General features: G+C 36.2%; 1 protein-coding gene across 16 annotated transcripts in view; it reads right to left on the bottom strand.

Moving 5' to 3' along the window:
* Nucleotides 1-21,254, bottom strand: part of DST (dystonin) — a 307,062-nt gene that overhangs the window by 33,851 nt on the left and 251,957 nt on the right. For all 16 annotated transcript variants that reach the window (XM_069805989.1, XM_069805986.1, XM_069806003.1 and 13 more), the window contains 12 exons: nt 19,567-19,785; nt 16,284-16,487; nt 13,183-13,414; nt 12,605-12,831; nt 11,777-11,899; nt 10,928-11,029; nt 8,839-8,940; nt 7,868-8,041; nt 6,930-7,085; nt 4,365-4,562; nt 3,725-3,853; nt 431-601 (listed from right to left, as the gene is read on the bottom strand). In XM_069805989.1, the coding sequence (XP_069662090.1) occupies nt 431-601; nt 3,725-3,853; nt 4,365-4,562; nt 6,930-7,085; nt 7,868-8,041; nt 8,839-8,940; nt 10,928-11,029; nt 11,777-11,899; nt 12,605-12,831; nt 13,183-13,414; nt 16,284-16,487; nt 19,567-19,785 (2,037 nt within the window). The remainder of the gene's footprint in view (nt 1-430; nt 602-3,724; nt 3,854-4,364; nt 4,563-6,929; nt 7,086-7,867; nt 8,042-8,838; nt 8,941-10,927; nt 11,030-11,776; nt 11,900-12,604; nt 12,832-13,182; nt 13,415-16,283; nt 16,488-19,566; nt 19,786-21,254) is intronic.

Genomic DNA, 21,254 nt, shown 5'->3' on the forward strand with positions numbered 1-21,254 from the left:
CCAAGTGTTTGGGAATTTTAAGAAAAAAAATGGATAAAAGCCAGGAAAATTAAGGCAGCAATTCTGTACTGAGGAGATAAACTTGAATGATCAAATAATGTTTTTCACTCTTTCATGTCTATGATTACTGTAATAAAAACCAGAAAAGCCAAATCCTACCAAATGAGCATTATCAGTATCAGTTAACATACTTCTATGGAACAGACTTGTGCCATGCTCACCCGCCCTCCCCCCCAAATTATGGATAATCCACTTCTTGAATCCCATTTTTTCCCAGTACTTTCTAAACATACCAATGAATTCTGCATAACTGTCTCTACAATTGGTTTTAAATCTAAAAGATCAAGCAAGTATGCACGCATAAAAGGACTGAACATTAACATCCTTAAATACATGATTTACACTTCTATTTTTATGTAAAAACACATACTTTTCTTTCACTGAGCTTTGTTTGTACTGATTCCCATTTTTCTTTTAAGTTATTTATGTCCTGCTCAACGTTTGTTTCAGCAGACTCTGGGCATCTTGCAAGCATCTGCTGGCCTTTCTGCATTAGACACTTATATGTCTCTTCTTTGGCTTCAAAGGCGGCACAGAGTTCCTAAACAAAGAAAGCACCAAAAAATAAGTCAGGTAGAAATTCAATACTCTTTACAAGTCCTAGTATAATATTTATTCCTCCCCCAACATTTAGCGGGTATGATTAAGACTAATAAAGGAAACATATGTAATTCATAAAAAGTCAAATGAGCAAAGGAAGGGCCCAATTCTTCAGGAACTGAGGACTTGTATTGACTGTCAGATGTTTTCACCAAGATCCAAAGCTTGGCTAAGAAAGTACTATGCACTTATTGCACAAGATTTGCTACAACTTGGTTGGTTTAAAGTCCATCTGCAGCTGAAACGCAAAAAGTGTCAGCATTATACAGTGTGCTGAAAGCCCAGACCTATCCAATACACCTTCAAAAGTGGGTGGGACAACTTGTGAGGTCTGCTCTATTGTACATCGTCTTTGCTGTCTGTGTCTTCCTTCACTTGCCAGGCAAGAGCACTGAAGACATTTTACACATACAAAGAAAGCTTGAAGAATAACAGTGACAACTGTTTTATCTGCTAACTATTCTTCTAACTATTCTCTTTTAACCATTTTAAAGATAAGGCGGCAAGAGCTCCCATACATCCCTCTGACTTAGAAGGGCATGTTCAATATTTGTAACTGACCATCCAAAATGTACCAACAAAATTGCTGCAGACTCCCAAACAAGGAACATCTTCCAGGAGGTGAGCAGTAAGTGGCTTGCAAATAGGAGGAAAAGAACTTTTTCCCCTGATTCCCAGGACAAGAGCCCAAACCCAACATTTTCTTTGGGTTAAGAGATACTGTACACAGGGTTGTACCTGATCACAGAGGAGGGCAAAGCAGGAAGCAGGTTCAGCCATGAGCTAAGATTTTAACAGGACAAAAAGCTTCTTTGCTTTCTTTCTGAGGGCTAAGAAAAGTGGTGTCACCTAGCCTCCTTCCTTCTACGTTCCCAACTCCCTACACTATTTCTGGTTTCCATAACTCCCCAGAGCATCTTATTTTACTGCAGCACAAGAACCCCTCAGAAGTAAACATAAGGAACGCAGAACAGGTGAAACACAGCAAAGCAGGCGTAGCCCCAAACATTGGGGCTGGGCTCAGTCTAAGACAGGGGCTCATCACAGTGGCTAATTCTGTAGTACAGTACTACTCTTAAGAGGGTAGGAGAAATTAAAGTTATTTTAAAGGAGGAACTGAGAAAAATGATTGTTTCAAGAGGAGAGGGATGTTCTGAGCAGCACCGGGAAAGCCAAAGAGGCCTCTTTTTTTTTTTTTTTAAAGTCCCCTTGCTGCTGGTGTCCTGTAATGCCTCCTCCTATCTTTTGTTTTCCTGGAGCTGCCTTAGCTGGAAATGCTGCCCAATCTTAACTCCATTTGTGAGCTGATTATGGTTAAGGGCTCTTTAATTCATATCTGTAGAAACAGACCTTAAGAAGATGGTTCATAACATTATTTCCAATGAGAAACAAATCAAAATATAGTGCAAAACTTTCTTCTCCAGTTTCACATCACAAATTAACATGGTTTGTATTACTTAGGGGCAAGTTTGAATTTGGAACTTACGATAAATAATACTCAACAGGACAAGTGGCCTCAACATTTCAGAGAATTTACATATATCTACACAGATCCACTGAGGTTTAACTAAACTGAAATCAAGTCCTATTTTTTAAGGGTTATATACATTAAAGGATCACAAGTCAATGTTTGCAGTTACATGATGGCCCACAGCATAGTATCAATCTGTTAAAACGTACATGTACAGTTAGGAAATGATTATACATATAGGGGACATTCACATTTGTTCCAACTGTAATACTACATTCAGTTTAAAGATTCTTTAAATAATCTATCTGTAAGTGCAAGAAGTATAGAAAATGGCTTATGGATTTGCATAGTAAAAGAATGTACCAAAAAAACCCCTGAAATTTTCCAGGGAAAATTTTTTGGTTTTGATCTGACTTTAAAGTCCAGGATGAAACACAGAAGAAGCTCCACTGACTCCACTGGAATTGTGATTATGCCCCACTCTCCCGGGGATGGGGGGAAGGCTTTTTTTGCCTTATTTTTTCTGTCTCTCTGTCTTTTAAGACAAAAAGAGAAGGACTGGGGGAATTCAAAACCACAAGGTGTTTCTCTGTTTCTCTGTTTTGTCCTAGTTTCCCGTCATAACTGATTTTAAAACCGTAAATTATTTTCCTTCTCAAAAATAGTTACTGGTAAATTTTGGAGGAAAAAAAAGAAGAAAAAAAAAAGTGCCCCAAATTGGTGGGCAATGACCTTTAGAATAACTCTGAAAAAAAATCTCATTTTTAAAGCTATAACAGTGCAGCGTTCTAATGGAAACTGTATCAGGCATATTCGAGTTCAAGGACAGTTCAGTAAATACCACTCTTACAATTGAGCCAGGAGGTCAGGAGTTCAGATCACTGGGTTTCAGGTTATGTCCTGGCCTAAAAGCACAGCATGATTTTATATAAATGGAGCAGTAGGAACCACCTTCCTTTGAGGTAAGAGATCAAGCTTAAGTGTCTTTTTTTAAAGCTCTATGGTTCTATGGGGGTGGAGAAATCCACAGAAAGTTTCTTAAAAAGAAAGGAAGGGAAGGAAGGGAATAATTCAGGCATCCTGATCAGCTTGCCAATTCTAATTAAAGCAGAGTCTCTATATGAGCCAGTAGTCCTTATTACATCTGTGCTAACAATGATTTTAATGTCAGCTTTGGTTAGGTAAAAAATAAAGGATTGAGTCTCTTAATTCAAGGTCCAATGAATGCGGGTCACTTTTAGATTCATCTTTGTATCTTAGAAAAAGCATAAACGTAGTTCTGGGAACAGAAGAGAAAAGAAGAATAGGAATCACTGAAAAATCTGTAAACACCTGTTTTTCTTTCTGAGAATAAGGATGCAAAGTTTTTTTTTTATTTCTGTCTGAACACTATTAACAGTTCAGTTTGTGGCATCTCTGAAATGACTACTTTTCCTACACTAAAAATAACAGTGTTGTTTTGAAGGCTATTAAAATTTTTTAAGATCCTGTACAGACATTGCAATAAACGTGCTCTGTATTTACCATAAACGCTTTTGAAAGATAGTTAGTCCTGAAACGTAGTTTGCAAAGCATTCTAATACTGATACTTACCATATGGGTATTAAGCTGCTCTTTTGCTGTTTCTGGTAAGCCTCCAACAGGTTTTGATGCCAACAGCTGACGTTCAGTGTCTGTCAGCCATTGCTGCATATCTTCAACTTCACCATGGAAACCTTGGGCCTAAAGTATACCATGTCATTTTAGAGCTTACTTAAATGTTGTCCATTCTAATACTAGCTCAGAGACAGAAGTACACTAGCAACACATTTAATAAGATATTTACATTAATCAAAGGAAATGAAAGAAAAAGAAAACCAAAGGAAAAAACCAAACCAAACTTTACTCTAGCTCAATCCAATCTAAATGATAAAACCAACCCCAAAACCTATGGAAATCTTGAAAGCAGGCTAAATGAGCAACTGTGAGATCAATATTTTCCCTGAATAACATATCTATACAGAAATTTCTTGCTTTTAAAATATGTAGGCCAAAAGCTGAAGTCTCAATTCAGCACTATAAAAGACAGTGGCCAGCTGCGGAAGATACAGCTGGATTCAAACTTTCTCCAAATTCAGGAGTGTCTGTGTTATGACTTTAATTTAGGCCAACTTCTAATACATGTATCTATGTATTTCATGTAAAAAACCCACTTTTTTTGAGTTATCTCTTTATTTGATCATTTCCTGTTCACCTGGATCAAGGCACTGTCCAGCTGCTGTTTCCTTTGTTCTGTTTTTTCCAACACGTTTTGCCAGCGCTGATTCAGAAGTTCCAACTTGCTCTGTAAATTACTTGCTTCTTCAACAGCACTTGATTGAATCAGGTCATTTCCTGCTTTCTTAACTGCTTCCACTGTAGACTGATGAGCTAAAACATCATTTTGTAGCACCTACAATTGTAACACAGCAAGTATGACTAGCCATGTTGATAAGTTATTGGATGAAGGTAATTACAGTGACTGAGCTAGTTCTAATCCAGTGACAAGGCAATAGTTTAATATCAGCACAGGTATTAGCAATTAAAGCTAATAAATAAGGTCTCTTCAATCAAAAGCAGTAGCAGACCATTCTGCCAAAATGCTACGTTTTATTTTTATACCTTGGAAAAAATAATATATTCCTTCTGAATACATATATTTCTTTCTGAAATTATGAAACGTTTCTGGTACTGCTAGTTAAGAATTATTTCTTCACTTTCCTTAATTTACTACATACATTAATAGGATTTTTCTTTGGTTTTGAGGGTAAGGTCTGAAAACAGTATTATATATAGTAGTACCAATTGCTTGTGGAGCAGCAGTCTAAGAGAGTAGGGAGAGGAACAAGAATACTATGTGCCTGCTGTGCCACACAACAACTTGACTGCCACAACATCTTGTTATGCATTTCAGGTCTACAGCTTGTTTTCCCATCAAGCTACGAGGACACTTCAGCTGTGCTAAAAGCTGGGAAATGACTGTAATACTAACACCACAAGAACTCCTTCCATCTGGTTGAAAACCTGTTATCTCCAACCACAGTAAAGCCATAAAAGGCAAAAGTACACTTGGGAAAAGGATGCTGCTTTCAAGACAGATTTAAAAAAAAAAAAAAAAAAAGCTTTAAAATACCAGATATAAAGAACAGGAAAAGAGAATATGCAAAATGGTTGGAAAAATGAAATGTACTCTAAGAAATTCAAGTTTATGAGTGCTGTCTTGCATGGGGTCTGGTTCAAACTCACCTCCCTCAAAATGCTAGTATATGGAAAAATTTAAAGCTAAATACAAAGGAGCTTTTAAATAAACTATATAGAGCAACTATATAGACACTATATAGACACTGATGAAACAGCAAGTCACAAGTAGCCCTTGTATACAAAACATGCATTACATTTGCTTTAATTCTTCTAAGCTAAGCACTGGAAGATATTCGTTATTTTATTTTCCTAACAGGGTGAAAAAAAGGGATATTCAAAGAAGCAGATGCATCTTCTTCCTTCCTTCCTGCTGAGGCTCACTAAGAACAAGGTCTATTCTTTCCAAAGTTATTCAAGATATGGATGTTTTTCCAGGCTACCACAGGATGCACTACTGTGTGAACTTTCTAACCTATAAATTATGTTTTATGAAAAGGAAGTAGATTTGTTCATGTGTTTGCTGAACTCCTTCAGCACTGAAGGTAGATGAAGTCATAATGTCTGGATGCTTCTTCAGTAGTAAACCACTTCTGTTTGATAAGAATAGAAAAGGTTCATGGAGTGGAAGCCGTATTTGTAATTTTTTTTTTTTTTGAAGGGCCTGTTTCTAACAGTAGTCACACAGGGCATGTAGATGTTTTACTCTGCTCAAGTTCCAGCTGACCACACAAAAGGCTTCAGAAGCTGCATAGCTACATTAACACAAACAATGAAAATGCCTTAATTATCTGTGTATCGTCAATTTCAATCCATTCTCTCTAAGTCCCAAACTGACTCTGAACACTTTTTACATCACATGCAGGCCAAAAATTATGTGGCAGATTTAAAGGAGAGGATTTATGAGGCTGGTTTGAAATCTTCAGGCCTAGAAAGAACACATCATCATGAACAGCACTGAGTCTCACAAAGAGCTAGAGAAGATCTCTTGCTCCTGAGATACTCTTCAAAATAAAGGCACAATGGAAGCATTCTTCCATGGGCTCCAAAGTCACAATAATCAGTAAAAATAATAAAACAAAAAATAAAAAATTAACCCTACATTGTATGTATCAGAGAGAAAGATAGGGGCATGGATACCCTGAAAGTTTGTTGAGACTTTCAGAGAAGCATTCTCCATGTTAGTTGGACCCAAATGAGATAAAATTTTGCAGAATTCAGAACCACAAATCACTATTTTGTGAGAAGAAACAAGAACAAAAGATGCGCAACAGTCATATGCATTTTGTGACACCTGGCCTAAACAGAACTAACCAAGAAGTTTATTGCTTTGGGGTGAGTAGCACGTTCAATAACTTTTGAGTTCCCTTGGTCAAATGAAGGTGAATGAAGGTGGAGACTAGGGTAAGCTGCTCTTTTTGGCAAAAACCTATGCCACTTGCATGGCATATGCAAGGAAGGAAGGAATATGGAGGAGTAAGAGGAAAGATATTAGTTACTCCAAGCCTGCATTTCAGCTAGAACTTGCATCTTGAAAATCGCTATAGAGAATTATTTATCAGTGCTAAGTTTTACTACAAGACTCATCACTAAGATAAACATCAAAAGAACATTTCAGTTAATATTCACTATAATTACATACATGGTGTTTGGCAAGTTCAATTTCAATAGCCTTGGGGTCTCCACCAACAGGTTTCTGTTCATTCAGCAAGTCTTCTGTATGCGTCAGCCACGTCAGTAACTCATCCAGGGCATGCTGGAACTGCCCCAAGGCTAACAAGGCACCTTCCAGCTTGTGCTAAGTAAAAATAAAATTAACAATAAAATGGTTTCACAATGCTATTGAATTGATTACACTACCATTAGTCACCGCAACCCAGAGCAGAGTCCATGCATGACAGCATAAAAATCAGGGAGAAACAGTTATCCAACACAAGCAACTACTTTATAATTCGAGCTGAGTTAGCAATTCCCTTGTAAAGCCTTACATTCCAGGCTTAAATTCCTGACCTTCGAAGACCCCATGTAACCAAAGCAAAGCTTGAAAGTTTTCTCATCGCAGATATGACAGTAGTTTTTCATCACTTAAAATATAATTTCAATATAAATGCAATTTGGTGCATGATCTTTTTAAAACCCCTTCTTTGTTGTGAAATGATTCAATTTAGAAAAAAAAAACCACTTCAAAGAACTGCATCGTTAAATCTCTTTCACTTTGATAATTTAATGAAAGAGCACTGAAACAGTTTAGTATTAATTTGTTTGGGTTTGTTTTTTTTTTAAAAAAACAACCCAGCAGTTAGTATTAGTTTTGCACATACAAACATGTATTCAGCTGCTACTTAGGATGTCATCAATGGCACTGCTGACAGAGGAAGTGACAAAAACATACTGCTAAGGGTTTAAAAATCATAAAACCAACTCATTCAATTGTAAAAATCAAATTCTATTTTATATAGCTCTGTAATTTACAAACTAAAAGGAATAAATGTGTAAACTGATACGAACATCATACATAATAAAAAGCTTTACTCAAAAATCTAAGTCATGAATAAAGCCCCCACCTTCAAGTTTATTTACCTGTCTATTTATAATTTTTTCTTCTAGGCTGTCCCACATTAGTTTGAGCTCTGAGAGAGGGTCTTGAACAGTGTGCTTGTCACTCTCCTCTGTTACCTTCTTCAGCAATAGTTCTGCCTGATGGTTCAGTCTTTCCATTTCTATCTGCTGCTGATAAGCTTCTGTCTTAAATTGCTATGGTAGACAGAAGAAGAATACAAATAAATATAACACAAGTAATGATCTTCTTGAATATAGCATAGTACAGCAGTATTTACAATACTAATGCATCACTGTCAACTTTCATAAATTTGGGGGTTTTGTCAAAATGCTTGTAAGACACTGATAATCCAGACAGTCACAGCTGACTGAAAATATGCAACAATGTCTTACTATTCTAGCAGATATCGCTAACTGTGACCAGAGGATGACAAAGATGCCCAATAGGAAAGCATTCTCCAATAATATCCCTGGTCTGTAAAAAAGGCAGAATGTATCCTGAGTAACTTCTAACTCTTGTGATTGTGATAATATAACAACTTTAACCTTTAAACAGAATTGTTCTTCAGAAGAGCTGAAAAGCAAATTTTCTTTAGTAGAACACCCTCTTGTACATTCAACTTGGGCAGCAGTCTGAATATAGCTTGCACATGTGTGTTCTTCTGAAATACTAAGATCATGGTTCATTTGAAGTTACATCATAAAATAGATAGATTAAACAACCTGCCCACAACCAAAAAAAAAGTAAAAGTGAGCAACAAACCCAAGGATATTCCCTGATCGTTATACATCCCTGTTTTATATATATAGCCTACTATTTAAACATTTAAAATGAAAAGTCTGCAATGAAATGTTATTTGAAATTTTCATACAGATTATTTTTTACTAGAAATTGAAAATTGCTTTTGATTCTTGAAAAATACAGCAAAATACTAAACACAGAAAAATGCAGACAGATGACAATATAAATGAAATAAATTGCTAGTTCATACCTTAAGTTCCTCAGTTTGCTGCTTCACTGTCTCCAGATCTGTTCCAACTGGGGACATAGATGCTAACTTGCTGCCAGCAATGTCTACCCAATCAAATATTGCCTGAAAATCACAGTATGAAACTGAAGCGTGAGCAGAGAAATAATGTCATCTTTGAAAGTTGTATTAAGTAAGATATCAGAATTTTTTACAGTATTGCTGTGCTCAACAGCTTTCTTCAGTGAAACCTAGGTTTCTTTGCAATACAAGGGATCAAATATTAACTAAAATATTCCATGTAATGGTTAAAAGAATGTACATACTGCAAGACAACTTCTATTAGCAGTAATATTCTGCCAGTACTATTCATGATCTCTACTTCTTGAGTAAAATCAGCAATTTTTATGAATACCCTGGAAGGTAAATAAAAGACAAACTCTGTTCGGTAGTCCTTTTGAACAAAGATGGAAGGCGGTAGCTGAATGATGACACACTTTAAATGATGACTATAAACAAACTTCTTTTGAAGGATAACGTTATCTGTGTAACAAACATGGAACATGACCCATTTAGTACATGTTAGATAGTGAAGGGCCGTAACTAAACTTCACTGAATCTCCATCGGATAATGCATTTATAACTTTAAAAAACAAACGAAGTCTCCCCAGTTCTGAGGCTTTGTGGGTACTTCTTTTGCTCCTAATATAATGCAGAACAACCTCAAGAATACTCCACTTGCAGATTGAGAACAGCTTTATCAATCTGGGTAATTGCATATGAGAAAAAACACCTCTGCTAGGCCCTTTTCGTCCTGCCCGCTCTCTGTGATTCATTACAGATAAAGGCTTAGGATGGCTTGTTGGAGCTGCCCACTGCTACACAGCTCCTTGAGAAAAGGAGAACTACCCCCAACAAGCTCAACAGGATAGGCAGCTGCAGCTAACAATCTGCCCACAATACTTTTCATATTGTCTACTGAAATGAGCATAAGAAGGCATTTAAATACAGCTCTTTCACAAAGTAGCAAGCTTGTAGTGTGTACAAGGTACAGCCACAGGAAATACAAAGCACTTGCATCAATGGCAATGTTCCTAATGTAACCCTACAAGTCAAGCTCTGCGCAATATGTACATAAGAGAGCTTGGAGAAAAATACATAGTGAGGGTGTGCTGGAAAACAAGCATGTTGCGTTATTTTTAAGGAGTGTTCTGCTGCTTGATCTGCACTGAATGCACAAGCAACTGCCCTCAGTGTCATGGGAAAATCTGATTTTAAAGATTCGATCAAACAAGAAAGACAAAATTCCACCAAGCAAAAAGATAGTTTCACAAAGTCTGACCACATTTGGAATCTTTTTAAATGTTTCAATCTTCTAGCCATTCAATGACAAAAGATGAGGCATGCCACACAGCCAAAATGGGCAAAAACCCAAAATAAAATACAGCATATACAGAGAAAGGTATCTTAAAAAAAACTGCTGGAAAATTTACCTACAGATTTAAAAAGTGAATCATCATCTGAAGTATTGTGATAGGATAAGTTACACTAAGAATTAATATAATGGTTCAGTAACATTATGTCAGTAATATTTTTTGCTTAAAATATTCAAACTTCAATATTTGACTTATAAAAAAAGGTGGAATAAAACTGAAGTTCTTTCACTGTCCTCCACTGAAAGAAAATAGCAGCAAGTGAGTATATGAACCTGTATTCTGTTCCTTTCAGATCACGTAAATGTGTCACAACTTCAACTTGCCTATCATATGAAGTACTATCACAGGAAAAAGTGAGCCAGATTACTGTGAATTTGTGTGGTATCAAAAAACCTCTGCTTTTATCAGTAAACAAAGGGACATTAATTTCAAATCTAAACGTATTGCAATATATGAACAACTACATGAGGAAGACAACCCAAGAGATTTATTCTTTAATGCAAAAAACCCACAAACCAACCAACCCTGAGAAAAAAGACCTGCCTACTGAAGAAAATAGTCACTATAATCAGAGTGATACATTACTTGTCACCTACCCAATAATGTGACTTTTTTTACTACAACCACAGGAAAGTCTATTGACTCAAGATTGGCTTAGGTATACCACACCATCTTACCTGCAGTCCATCTTGGTACTGAACAGCTGCCTGCATAGCTTCAACAAGCTTATCCACCCGTTCTTTCCAGGTTTTGTTTAAGGCATCCCAGGCAGAATTCAGCTGCAAGCAAGTGCAATATTACTCCAATGGACAAAAGAACTTTACTGCTGTATAATGTGCATTCACTAATTACATGCTGATCAATAACACCAATAAACTAAGCATGAAGAGTTCATATTCATTCCATATTAAAACTCTTGTTCTCCCTATCACTGCATAGTTAGTTTCCTTCAGAATACACTAGAGGTACTGGATTTACAAAAGCTGCAAGCTTCAATACTGATTATAGAATATTTTTATAAACATCGGGATTGTAGTTAATATGGGAAATAATATTATTAAATAATTTGGAGTTGCATCATTATAAAAAGGTAGCTTAAAAGAAATGTACATTGCTGAACACTGGAGAAATTAAAAGTACTCTGTAGTCATCCAAACAGGATTGTCCCAGTTAAGATGTCTCACTTGGCATAAACCAGATATATCTGAAATTTATTCTAGCATTACTTCTGCAACAAGTAGCCATCTACTGTATTAATCTGTGAGTATTTTTTACAAAAAACCTTTCTGTCTTTTACAAAAATTTTAACCCACAAATCGATAAAATAAAATTGTCTGTACATTTTAATCTGAGTCAAGATTCATTTACCTGAAAAACAAACTTTACTATAACGTAAATGCTTCAGGGTTATTTTACTTTCGCCACAAAATTTTTATTTTCAAAACTTGTTGGGGGCAGGGGGATATATCTATTTCAGCTGAACAAGCATCTAACTTATCAGATGTTAGCATCTGCATTTCCCATACCTCATCTATACTCTTGTTGACAATAGGTTTGTCAGGCTCTCCACAAGCAGCTCTAAGTTCAGAGCCAAGGCTCACAACTGCTTCTAGTTCTTCTTGTAGTCCATCAATTTCTTCTTTAGCAGCCTACAAAGAGAAAAAAAATCCAACACTGCTAATACTAAATTTAATAATCTATGTACAGCTGCTTTCAAGATAGAACACGGCAGGATTCCACCTTTGTTTTCTTTAAAGTCACCTGGACTTACAATTGGATGCTTAAAATATAAGCATCTCTTTGCAGTGTCAGAGTGAAACCAACTGACGTCAGTCTAAATTATAGCAATGTTTTATCATGTCATTTTGCATGAGATGGAAAAAATAAACAGGAAGTTTTAAATTGGATTTCTTTAATCAGAGTGTTTTCTTTTTCAGAGGTTATCATTCAACCTTCAAATCTTTAACTATCAGCATAAATAATTACAGGCTTAGAGCATAATACATAAGAGCACAATACATCTGTACACCTTTCATTTAGATGTTATGTATTACTCAGGGAATCTAAAGTATGTATGACTTCTAAAAGTCTTAGTGCCATGCTTATTATATACATGTTTATAAACAGATATGTAAATATAATGACAGGCACATGTTGCATGCTCATTGCAATTAAGCACTGATACATGTTATTTACCACAGACTCTCGAGATATCATTATAGTAAATTTCTATACAATTATCCCTCTTGGTCTCTAAAAAAAAATATTCTCCTGTGGTATTTCATAGTAATTCTGTCTTTTCTCTGCATACTGTAAATAAAATACTTCAAGTCAACAAAATTCTTCCTACTGACCTCAGCCGCTTCTTGCTGTTGCTTGACTACAGATGGGTCAACTCCAGGTCCCTCCAGTTCTCGAATGAAGTCTTGAGTATCTTTAATAGTAGCTACAAGAGCCATATGATCACACCAAAACTTTTCAGCTAGTTCCATTACATCCAACAATTTGGCCTCCCTTTCCTCAGTCAAGGTCTGGATGTCTTCCCAAATGAGGACCATTTGGTCTAATTTATCTTGAACAGCTAAACAACAAAGGAACTAGATTACTACCTTGGCAAACAATTCTTGGCCATAAATCTCTCTATAGTTCTACAGCAGAAACATATGTGTGCATTTTAAAATTTAGACTCTAAAATTGTTTCTTTACAGGATTCCTTATAATATTAAGTGGAAACAACCAACATGGCCTTTAAAAATAAAACAAAGGTCATATCCATGATGAATTATTTTAAACGAATGCTTTGCTTTTATTAAATCTTTAGCAGCTTTTTCAGAAGAACACAATCTTCAGATTAGTGGTCACCAGAAATGAAGATTTTAAATGCTGCAGCTTGCTGCATTTCCACTACATGAAACTTTCCTCAATCTACTACCTTTAGCGGATATATCCTTATCAGTTCCTTCTGAGCGAGCAATCATTTCCTCCCCTCTTTGTTTAAGCGTCTCATACACCGGCTGAAGTTTTTCCAGATCCACTGACACATTCTTATTTTCACTAATTTGCTCTTTAATCTTCTCAACCTCTGCTGAGATCGAAGGTGGCTGCCTCAGACGTTCAACTATGCGTTTCAGACTCTCCAGAGTTGGATCTATCTTGTCATGAAACTGGGAGGGTGGTAAAGGACAGAAAGAAGTGGTAGAGAAATTAAAAAAAAACAAAACAAACAACTGAAAAATGGCATCTGAAATTCTCTTGGAAAAAGGTCCTTTAAAATTAACATATTTAACATCTCTATCCAATAGATATATGTGTCACTTGCAATATCCCCCCTCGTGGTTCTTCCCCTCTTTTAATATTTAAATTACAAAAACGACCTTGCAAAATGGTACTTCCTCTCAGATTTAAGAATTTTACTGTGAAGTCTGAGTTTAGTCCTAAAGCACTCCATCTGAAGATATGATACATATGGCAGAATCTACCTGCATGTAGTCCTGCATAATTCATACAGTAGTTTGTACCTTATTTTGGAGAGCCATGGCTTTCTGATTTCATCATTTTAGAAAGATATTTACCTTAATGTTAAATACATACATTTTCAGATCAGTATGAAACTGATATCTTATCATACTGGCATATAAGCACTGATTAGGATTTGATATGTAAGGTCATTCAAAAAGACGTTTGTTAGCATCCAGATGGTGCTTCTTAGTGCAGTAAAGGTACATTACTTTCTACAACTAAAAGCACACAGCAGTGTGTATTATGTTCACCCACATTTCAATGAGCCCAGGTAGGTGCCCCGAAACTCAATTACAGCTATGTTAACACGGTTCATCCTTTGGTACAGGTCCAAAGTTAGCCTTTACTATATGGATCCAGAGAGATTCTTAAAAATATCTCACCACCATGGCCCTTTCAAATTACAGAAATTAATTAATTGTAGGTGCATTTAATGATCCTCCAGGACCTACAAAAAGCACTCTTGACTACACTTGAGAAAGGTGCTAGAAAGAGCACAGCAAAACAAGATCACCTTATGTGAACAAATAGCTACATCATTTCTATTCAAAGGAATACAGGCAATACAAATGTAATTACTTTTTCCCACTATACAACCCACTTCAAATCAGACTCTGTGACTAATGTTATGGACTCAGTGTTTTTGTTAGAAGTATGAATACCATACAAGCCAGCAAAATGTGTTATGAAAGGCAAGTAGCCTTCCCACATTCAAGACTTCCAAAAAACTGATTGTGGCAACAAAACCTCACAAAAGTGATAAAACCTGAAATTAAATTGGCAATATTCAGGTCTAATTTTAGAACATATATTTGTTGTCAGTACATTCAGTGGGCCTCCTTGTACTCGTACTTCAATGAATGAGACAAGGTGTTTTAGAACTTAAAAGGAAGAAAATGCTAGTCAGTACAACCTCTCATTCTGGCTATAGGTTATGTCCTGCCTTTGATACAAAATGCAATTTAATATAATTTAAATCCTGAAGAGTTAAATAATTATTCTTCCAGGACTGTCTAGACAAACATTGACACAGACATCATAGTACAGAGCTCTGATAATATATATTTACATATCTTAATAAAAAAAGGACATTCTATAAAATTACGTTCTGGGCATTACAGTATTTTGCTTTTCCGTTTGCATATACATTTATGTATATAAAATGAACCTTAAAGTTTTGCATAAATAATTAAGTATGTTCTCAACATCTGATTATATTCTAGCTGTTATCAAAGAATGCATTTTTATTCCTGCTTTCTGTACTTAGCTAGTCCAACACGTTAATGTCTACCACACACAAAGCAGGGACTCGAATACTAAATAAATGTCTTGATTTTCAAATGTGCAGCTCCAAACAGGGGGAGGATCGACCATTTATGATAAAGAAAAACACTGAATCTAAATAATCAGGCATTTTTCACAGGCGTGAATAAGGAAGGTGTTTAGAATGACTGCAAGTATAATATAATGTCTATGAACAGTTCAAAAGCAAGATGATATCTGATGTCACTTTTTTTCCTCAGGTTCTTAAACTCAGTCTGCAGGGGCTAGGAATATGACAAGTACAATGACCTATGACAAAAATTATTTAGAATATAGACTTGATGAGAACTTTAAGGTGTATTTCTTTATTTAGTATTTTAGACCTGAGCAGAATATAGCACTTAATTTCCACCGAACAGAGAAAAAGGGGAATTTCCTATAAAAACAGCAGTATAGAAAAAAAAGTATTTTTAGTCAGGTTTTTGCATGGGTTCATGGACACAGTTTTACTGAGTTCTTTTATGAATTTGGGGTTGAGTAAAAGAATTTCAGTTTGGGTTTGATGACAATTAACCCAATATTTAAAAGTCTCTAGAATGTGACACCTAACAATACTCTATCGAGGTTCACTGCATAGGCTGAGGAACCCGAGATGCGAAGCTTTTGTGGACTTGATCTGAATTTTATACTTATAATGACATTTTGTGAGGTCTAACTTTGCTCACAATACTTCTATGTAACAGTTCAAGCATATCTTACATTAAGTTCTTGTGGGTCTGCAAAAAAGAGCAAATGCTATTACCACTACTAAACTCCCCTCTAGCTCCATTGGTAACAGACTGTAACTAAGGCTGTCAAGTTCTAGATATAACTATACTCAAGTTAACTGATCAACAGTGACATCCATATACAAACAAAGCATCAGCTAGTAACAGACCAGCAAGAGAAAATGGAATAAAGTGAAAATAAAATCCCACATTTTTAGACCAAATGTTCCTTTTTTACTTCAAAATTAAGAAGCAGTAACATTTTTCAACTGCAGAAGTAATAATACTGACCAATATATAAAATTATAACCCCTCAAGAAATAGAAAAATCAATGCCATAAGCAGTGATAGGGACATTCACAGGCCATTAGGTTGAAAAATCCAGATAAAACAGCAGTTTAGTCTTGATATATACATATAAGATGACAATGTCTGATCTTTCCATTTGATTGAATCCAATTATACTTTAAACTTAAATTGATACCTGGGTACACTGAGAAATGGCTTCATCCAGTGCCAGTGCTCGCTTTTTGACATCTTCCTTAATTTTACTGTAAAGGGTGTCAGCTGCCACGTATTTCTCTTGGATAGAAAAACCTTCTCCTGGGCTCAGCTCCAGTAACTGAGGCCCAGTTTTATTCATCTTATCTATATGAGGCTTGTGCTCAGCGATCAGCTCACGCAGTTGCTATAACAAACGAAACAACTTATCAGTTTCTTATGCTTGCAGCACCATATTACAGCTGTCCACACTTCTAACACATCCAGCTGGCAAGAAATTCCAAACAAATACCCTTCGTCCTAATGTAAAGCACAAATAATATCAAATAAAGTTAATGACTGCTCTGCCAGTGATAGCTCCCATTCCAACACAAGAGCTATCCAGGCATGAAACATCACAATTAGGGAGTCACTGGAAAGGTCTGTGCAACACTGTTGTAGGATGTATGATTATAGGTAAAATATAAGATGCTAACTATGCATATGATACTGGCAACAGACATTCCCCATCATATTTAGTACCTATGACAGAAATGGCAACAATATTCTAGACATGTGCATAACACCACCACGTATATACTTTTCATGTTGGTATTTGTCACTTGCCCCAAAGCCTTTCATTGAAGAACATCACAGAAAGAGCTACTGGCATTACAAGATTATTAACTCAAATTATTCTTGATTTAAGAAGAGGAAACTAGCACAAGGAAGGGTCAAAGAAGTCTGTGAAAAGGACAAGGAAGACTGATCAGTAGAGACCTACCAACCTAGTTTTGCAGTCTCCCCTCTGGCCACAAGACCCCTCTGTCTTCACAACAGCACTATTACTTAACTGACACAAAGTTTAACAAGTAATTAGCAAGTAAATTAAATTTCACCTCAGCTGTCTACTCCCTCTCATCATCCACTCCCCAAGTAAGTCAAACTGTGCAGAAGACTCTGCAGAGGCTTGTGGAAGTGAAAGGTCACAAGGTGTCTTCCAACTTGCCAAAGGATTTTGGTTTAGTTTACTTGCACCCGTAGATCTGACAAAAGGGAAAGTTTTTTTGTGGGAGTAGCCTGATCCTTCCATCCAGTTTTATTTATTTTCTCAGCTCATCCCTCCCTTTTCAGAAAAATCTCACCATCTGGTGAGGCACTGTCCCTCTCGGTGCTGTGAACTCCAGGTGTTTCTATCCCATAGCCCCTGTGCAAGCACATGAGAGGCACATACTCTGTTCCTCCCAGTTGAGTTTGTTTACATTAATGAAGACATAGAAAAGGGCCTGTATCAGTCTCAGTGTAAATAAATTCTCTTCTCTTCCACTAAGGTCTTTCCCTTAAAAAGAAATCTTGACACTGGCTTGCTTACTTGCTCCTTCCCACAAGAGGAGAGGTTGAGAAGATTGAAAAGACAGTGACCATGACCTTCCACAGTCCCCTGATGACAAAATAGCAATGAAAATACAACCCCCCCTGATTCTAGCTACTTACTGAGAATGTAACTCAATTCGTATACCTTGCAACAAGAAAAAACAACATTTATTAGCAGAGAGGAGGACAAGGTGAAACTAAGAACAGATTGAAAGTTTTTAGAAAATAATTTTGTGTGCTTTATTTTTGTGCACGAATGATTTGACACAAGGCCACATGCGTGCGCGTTTCTGCATCCAAACCTTATGCCAGTACTCTGCCCACAGCTCAGTTCAAACCAAACTGACTGCATGTTACTCACACGGAATCAACTCTATGAATTCCATGACTTGGAACAAAGACAGTCATCAGTAAATACATCAGAACAGAAATGTAAAGTGAATATAGAAAACTGTTTTCAATTCACCTTCAGAACCTTTTTTTTTTTATTATTTAATAGAACAACAAATGATTTGGTCTTCTCCATGATCTATTGGATAAACAATTCCAGTAAACAAGTATTTCACATCAGATTACATGTTAAAATTGCCTGACATTAATCTTCTACTTAACAAACAAATCTCAACTAATGGCATAGCCCAGGGAAAATGCAAAACCAGAAGCTCATCTGAAGGGCCTCTCATGCAAGCAGAGTAATTAAAGTAGATGAGGAACAATCCTGTAAGTAAAGCAAGCATGATTTGGTTCACGGTGACTAATCAAGATAGTTTGTAAAGCTCATGTTATATAGCTGGTCTTAATAGAGCATGTTTGTTCATTGTGGACATAATAGGGAGACAAATGAGTGAACCCAGTGTTGACCAGTACATAAGAGTGGCGCATCTTCATGAAGTGGTCTCAGAGTAAACAAGACTTTGAAGCCAGGGTTCATCCCATCTAACTTGAATCACTTTATTGAGGCAGCTCAAATTAAAAAAAAAACTAGTTACTCTATGTTCAGTAGGGAGAGACGGGTATCTCCAGTACCTATACAGGCTTTGCATGTGCCAAAACATGCAGGTTTTTAACCTTGGTGAGATACATCTGATTCCATGTGATACTAGTAGCCATATATGAAACATACTAATTTTTATCCCAGCTGATTATTCCTCCATCTGAAGAAACCCCATATGGTGGCCAGCCTACAACACTGTTGCCTCTATTTTGTGATGTTATGGTAAACAATTATTTCTTTTAATTATTACATGACAAACGTACTTGACATGAGAAATGATTATGGGATTGGCTAGAATCCAAGCAATCAATTCTTGGCCCCCTAATTGTCCTTCTTCCTGGCTCAGCTAAGTTTAGTTCCAATGATACCAACAAAACAAAAGCCAATTTTTTTACATGTACATAAGATCAACATATGTGTATATTTGTATAGAGACTATACACAAAGGCAGTATTTCACTTTCAGCATGCTGACAGCAGGTACTCCAGTTCTTTAGACAGTCATGTTACACCTTCTTTTGTTTCTTGCTACAATATCCCATGTCTGTTCTTTCTGTTTATGGGTTTGGTTTGTTCCAATACCGACATTAATGTCTAATTTTAAATGTACTTCTTAACTATTAACTTTTGTGTGCTCAGTTCTCTCACTACAATGGCAATTTTTTCCCCTTTAGCCCTCTTTTATGCTTATACGTTATTTGCTGCCTTCCCCAGAGAATCTTGTTTGCATGCATGGTTTGGGAAACAGTAGAGGCATGATTGAAAATGTATTTATTTTGTATTATTATTTTAATTAATTCTTTTTTCAACAGAAGCATAACTGTCTGGGTTTTCAGCATTTAGCAGAGTACCTCACAGTTCTAAGCAGAATACTACTTGGCTTTTGACACTTAGTTTTTCAAAACTGGCAAAATGCTTACCCTATGCTCTTCTTGTTGTTGCTTTAAAGTTTCATATTCAAGGGCTGGCGCAGGAAGCTGAGAGATGACTGTTTCTGTTTCAGTTAACCATGGCCAAAACTCTTCGTAAGTCTCCCAGAACTGGTTAACCAGAGACTGAGCCCGTTCCAGCTGGAGGTTTCTCTCAGAGTTCATTTGACAGACTGCATCATATTTCTGTAAGAGGCTTTCCATTTTTTTCTGTAAAATAATATTAACAAAAAATCGTAGTGCATGTTTTTCCACATGTCTATTACCTTAATTTCTAACCAATCTTTGATAATTATAGCACTAAACCACAGTGAACCAAATTTTAGTTTTGATAATGTTTCTACAGTATCAGTGTTTAAGGTCGACAGAATCAATATTGTGGGAGATCAGAATTTGGCAGAGTACTTTCGAAGTAATTATAGCATATTTAATGATATTGATATTTACAAATAACACTTTATCCATAGGGCTTCCAAATATTGATATTTACAAATAACACTTCATTCATAGGGCTTCCAGTCAAGCTGCAAATGATTTGACTGCAGATCTTAGCCCCACTTCCTTACTGAAGACACTTATCTTCAGGGACACTTGGCAGAAACTAAGTTTTCCACAGCATTTCTGAATCAAAGCATCATGAACAATACATAAAAGACTTTTTTTTCTTTTTTTTTTTTTAATCTGGCAAGCGAAGAGGGTATACTGCTGTGCTTGTAGCTTACAAACTTGCAACAGAAACCACAAAACATTATTTTCCATGTTAGCATACATTAATTAATGAGGATATTTTACGATTAATAATATGATAGAATTACAAGGTTTAAACATTACAAAATCTACTGTATTTGGGCATGTGATAACAGAAGAAAGCATCGACCAGCTATACATTTTTCCTGTGGAAGACTGCCCATGTTATCATTTTTATGAAATATTATATGCGACAATGCACATAAATGCTAGCCTTGGAAAAACTAGACGTATAAGCAAGCCATTGAATGTGAAGTAAAGAATCTTCTTTGGCAGAACAAGCTATCCTTTCGTTTGTTATGTCTTGCATGTAAATAAGTATAGAGATGCTATCCAAAGGACGAAACATAGCCCAACACACAGATATACAGTATTTTTGACAAATACAAATATTTAATAGAGACTCACATAAAACTGCTCTCCCTTATGACTACAGTTTCATAGACAGAACATCTAATCTATTTTAAATTCACTTAAGACCAAATCAAATTTATTCAGAGATCCTGCAGCAGAGCACAATTAGTGAAGTATTGTTGCTGAAGGAGTGTGGTCATTGGAAGGACTAAATTTACACAACATATCCAGCCTCACTGTCATTTAGCAAAAAACCCCCAACTAACCCATTCTTAAATACCAACATGAAAAATCTGTCTGTACATATATACAGCCCTAACATCAGGCTGTGTGTCTGTGTGTGTGTGTGTGTAATAAACAAAGGCATAAGAATGCCTTTCATGGGCTGTGTTAGTCAACAAAACGGAATAATTGGCAAGCAAGGTCTACATTGAAATCAGCAGAAATGAAAGATTCACACTGAGGTGCACAGCCATGGAATCCAGCACACATGCCCAGAGCGCCAATGACCCAAGAGAACTGGGGAAGATAAACAGCCAGATTCCAAACACACCATCCCAGATGACTAATACCTGTTC

This window comes from Haliaeetus albicilla, chromosome 18 (assembly GCF_947461875.1).
Source record: "Haliaeetus albicilla chromosome 18, bHalAlb1.1, whole genome shotgun sequence".
Lineage (NCBI taxonomy): Eukaryota > Metazoa > Chordata > Aves > Accipitriformes > Accipitridae > Haliaeetus > Haliaeetus albicilla.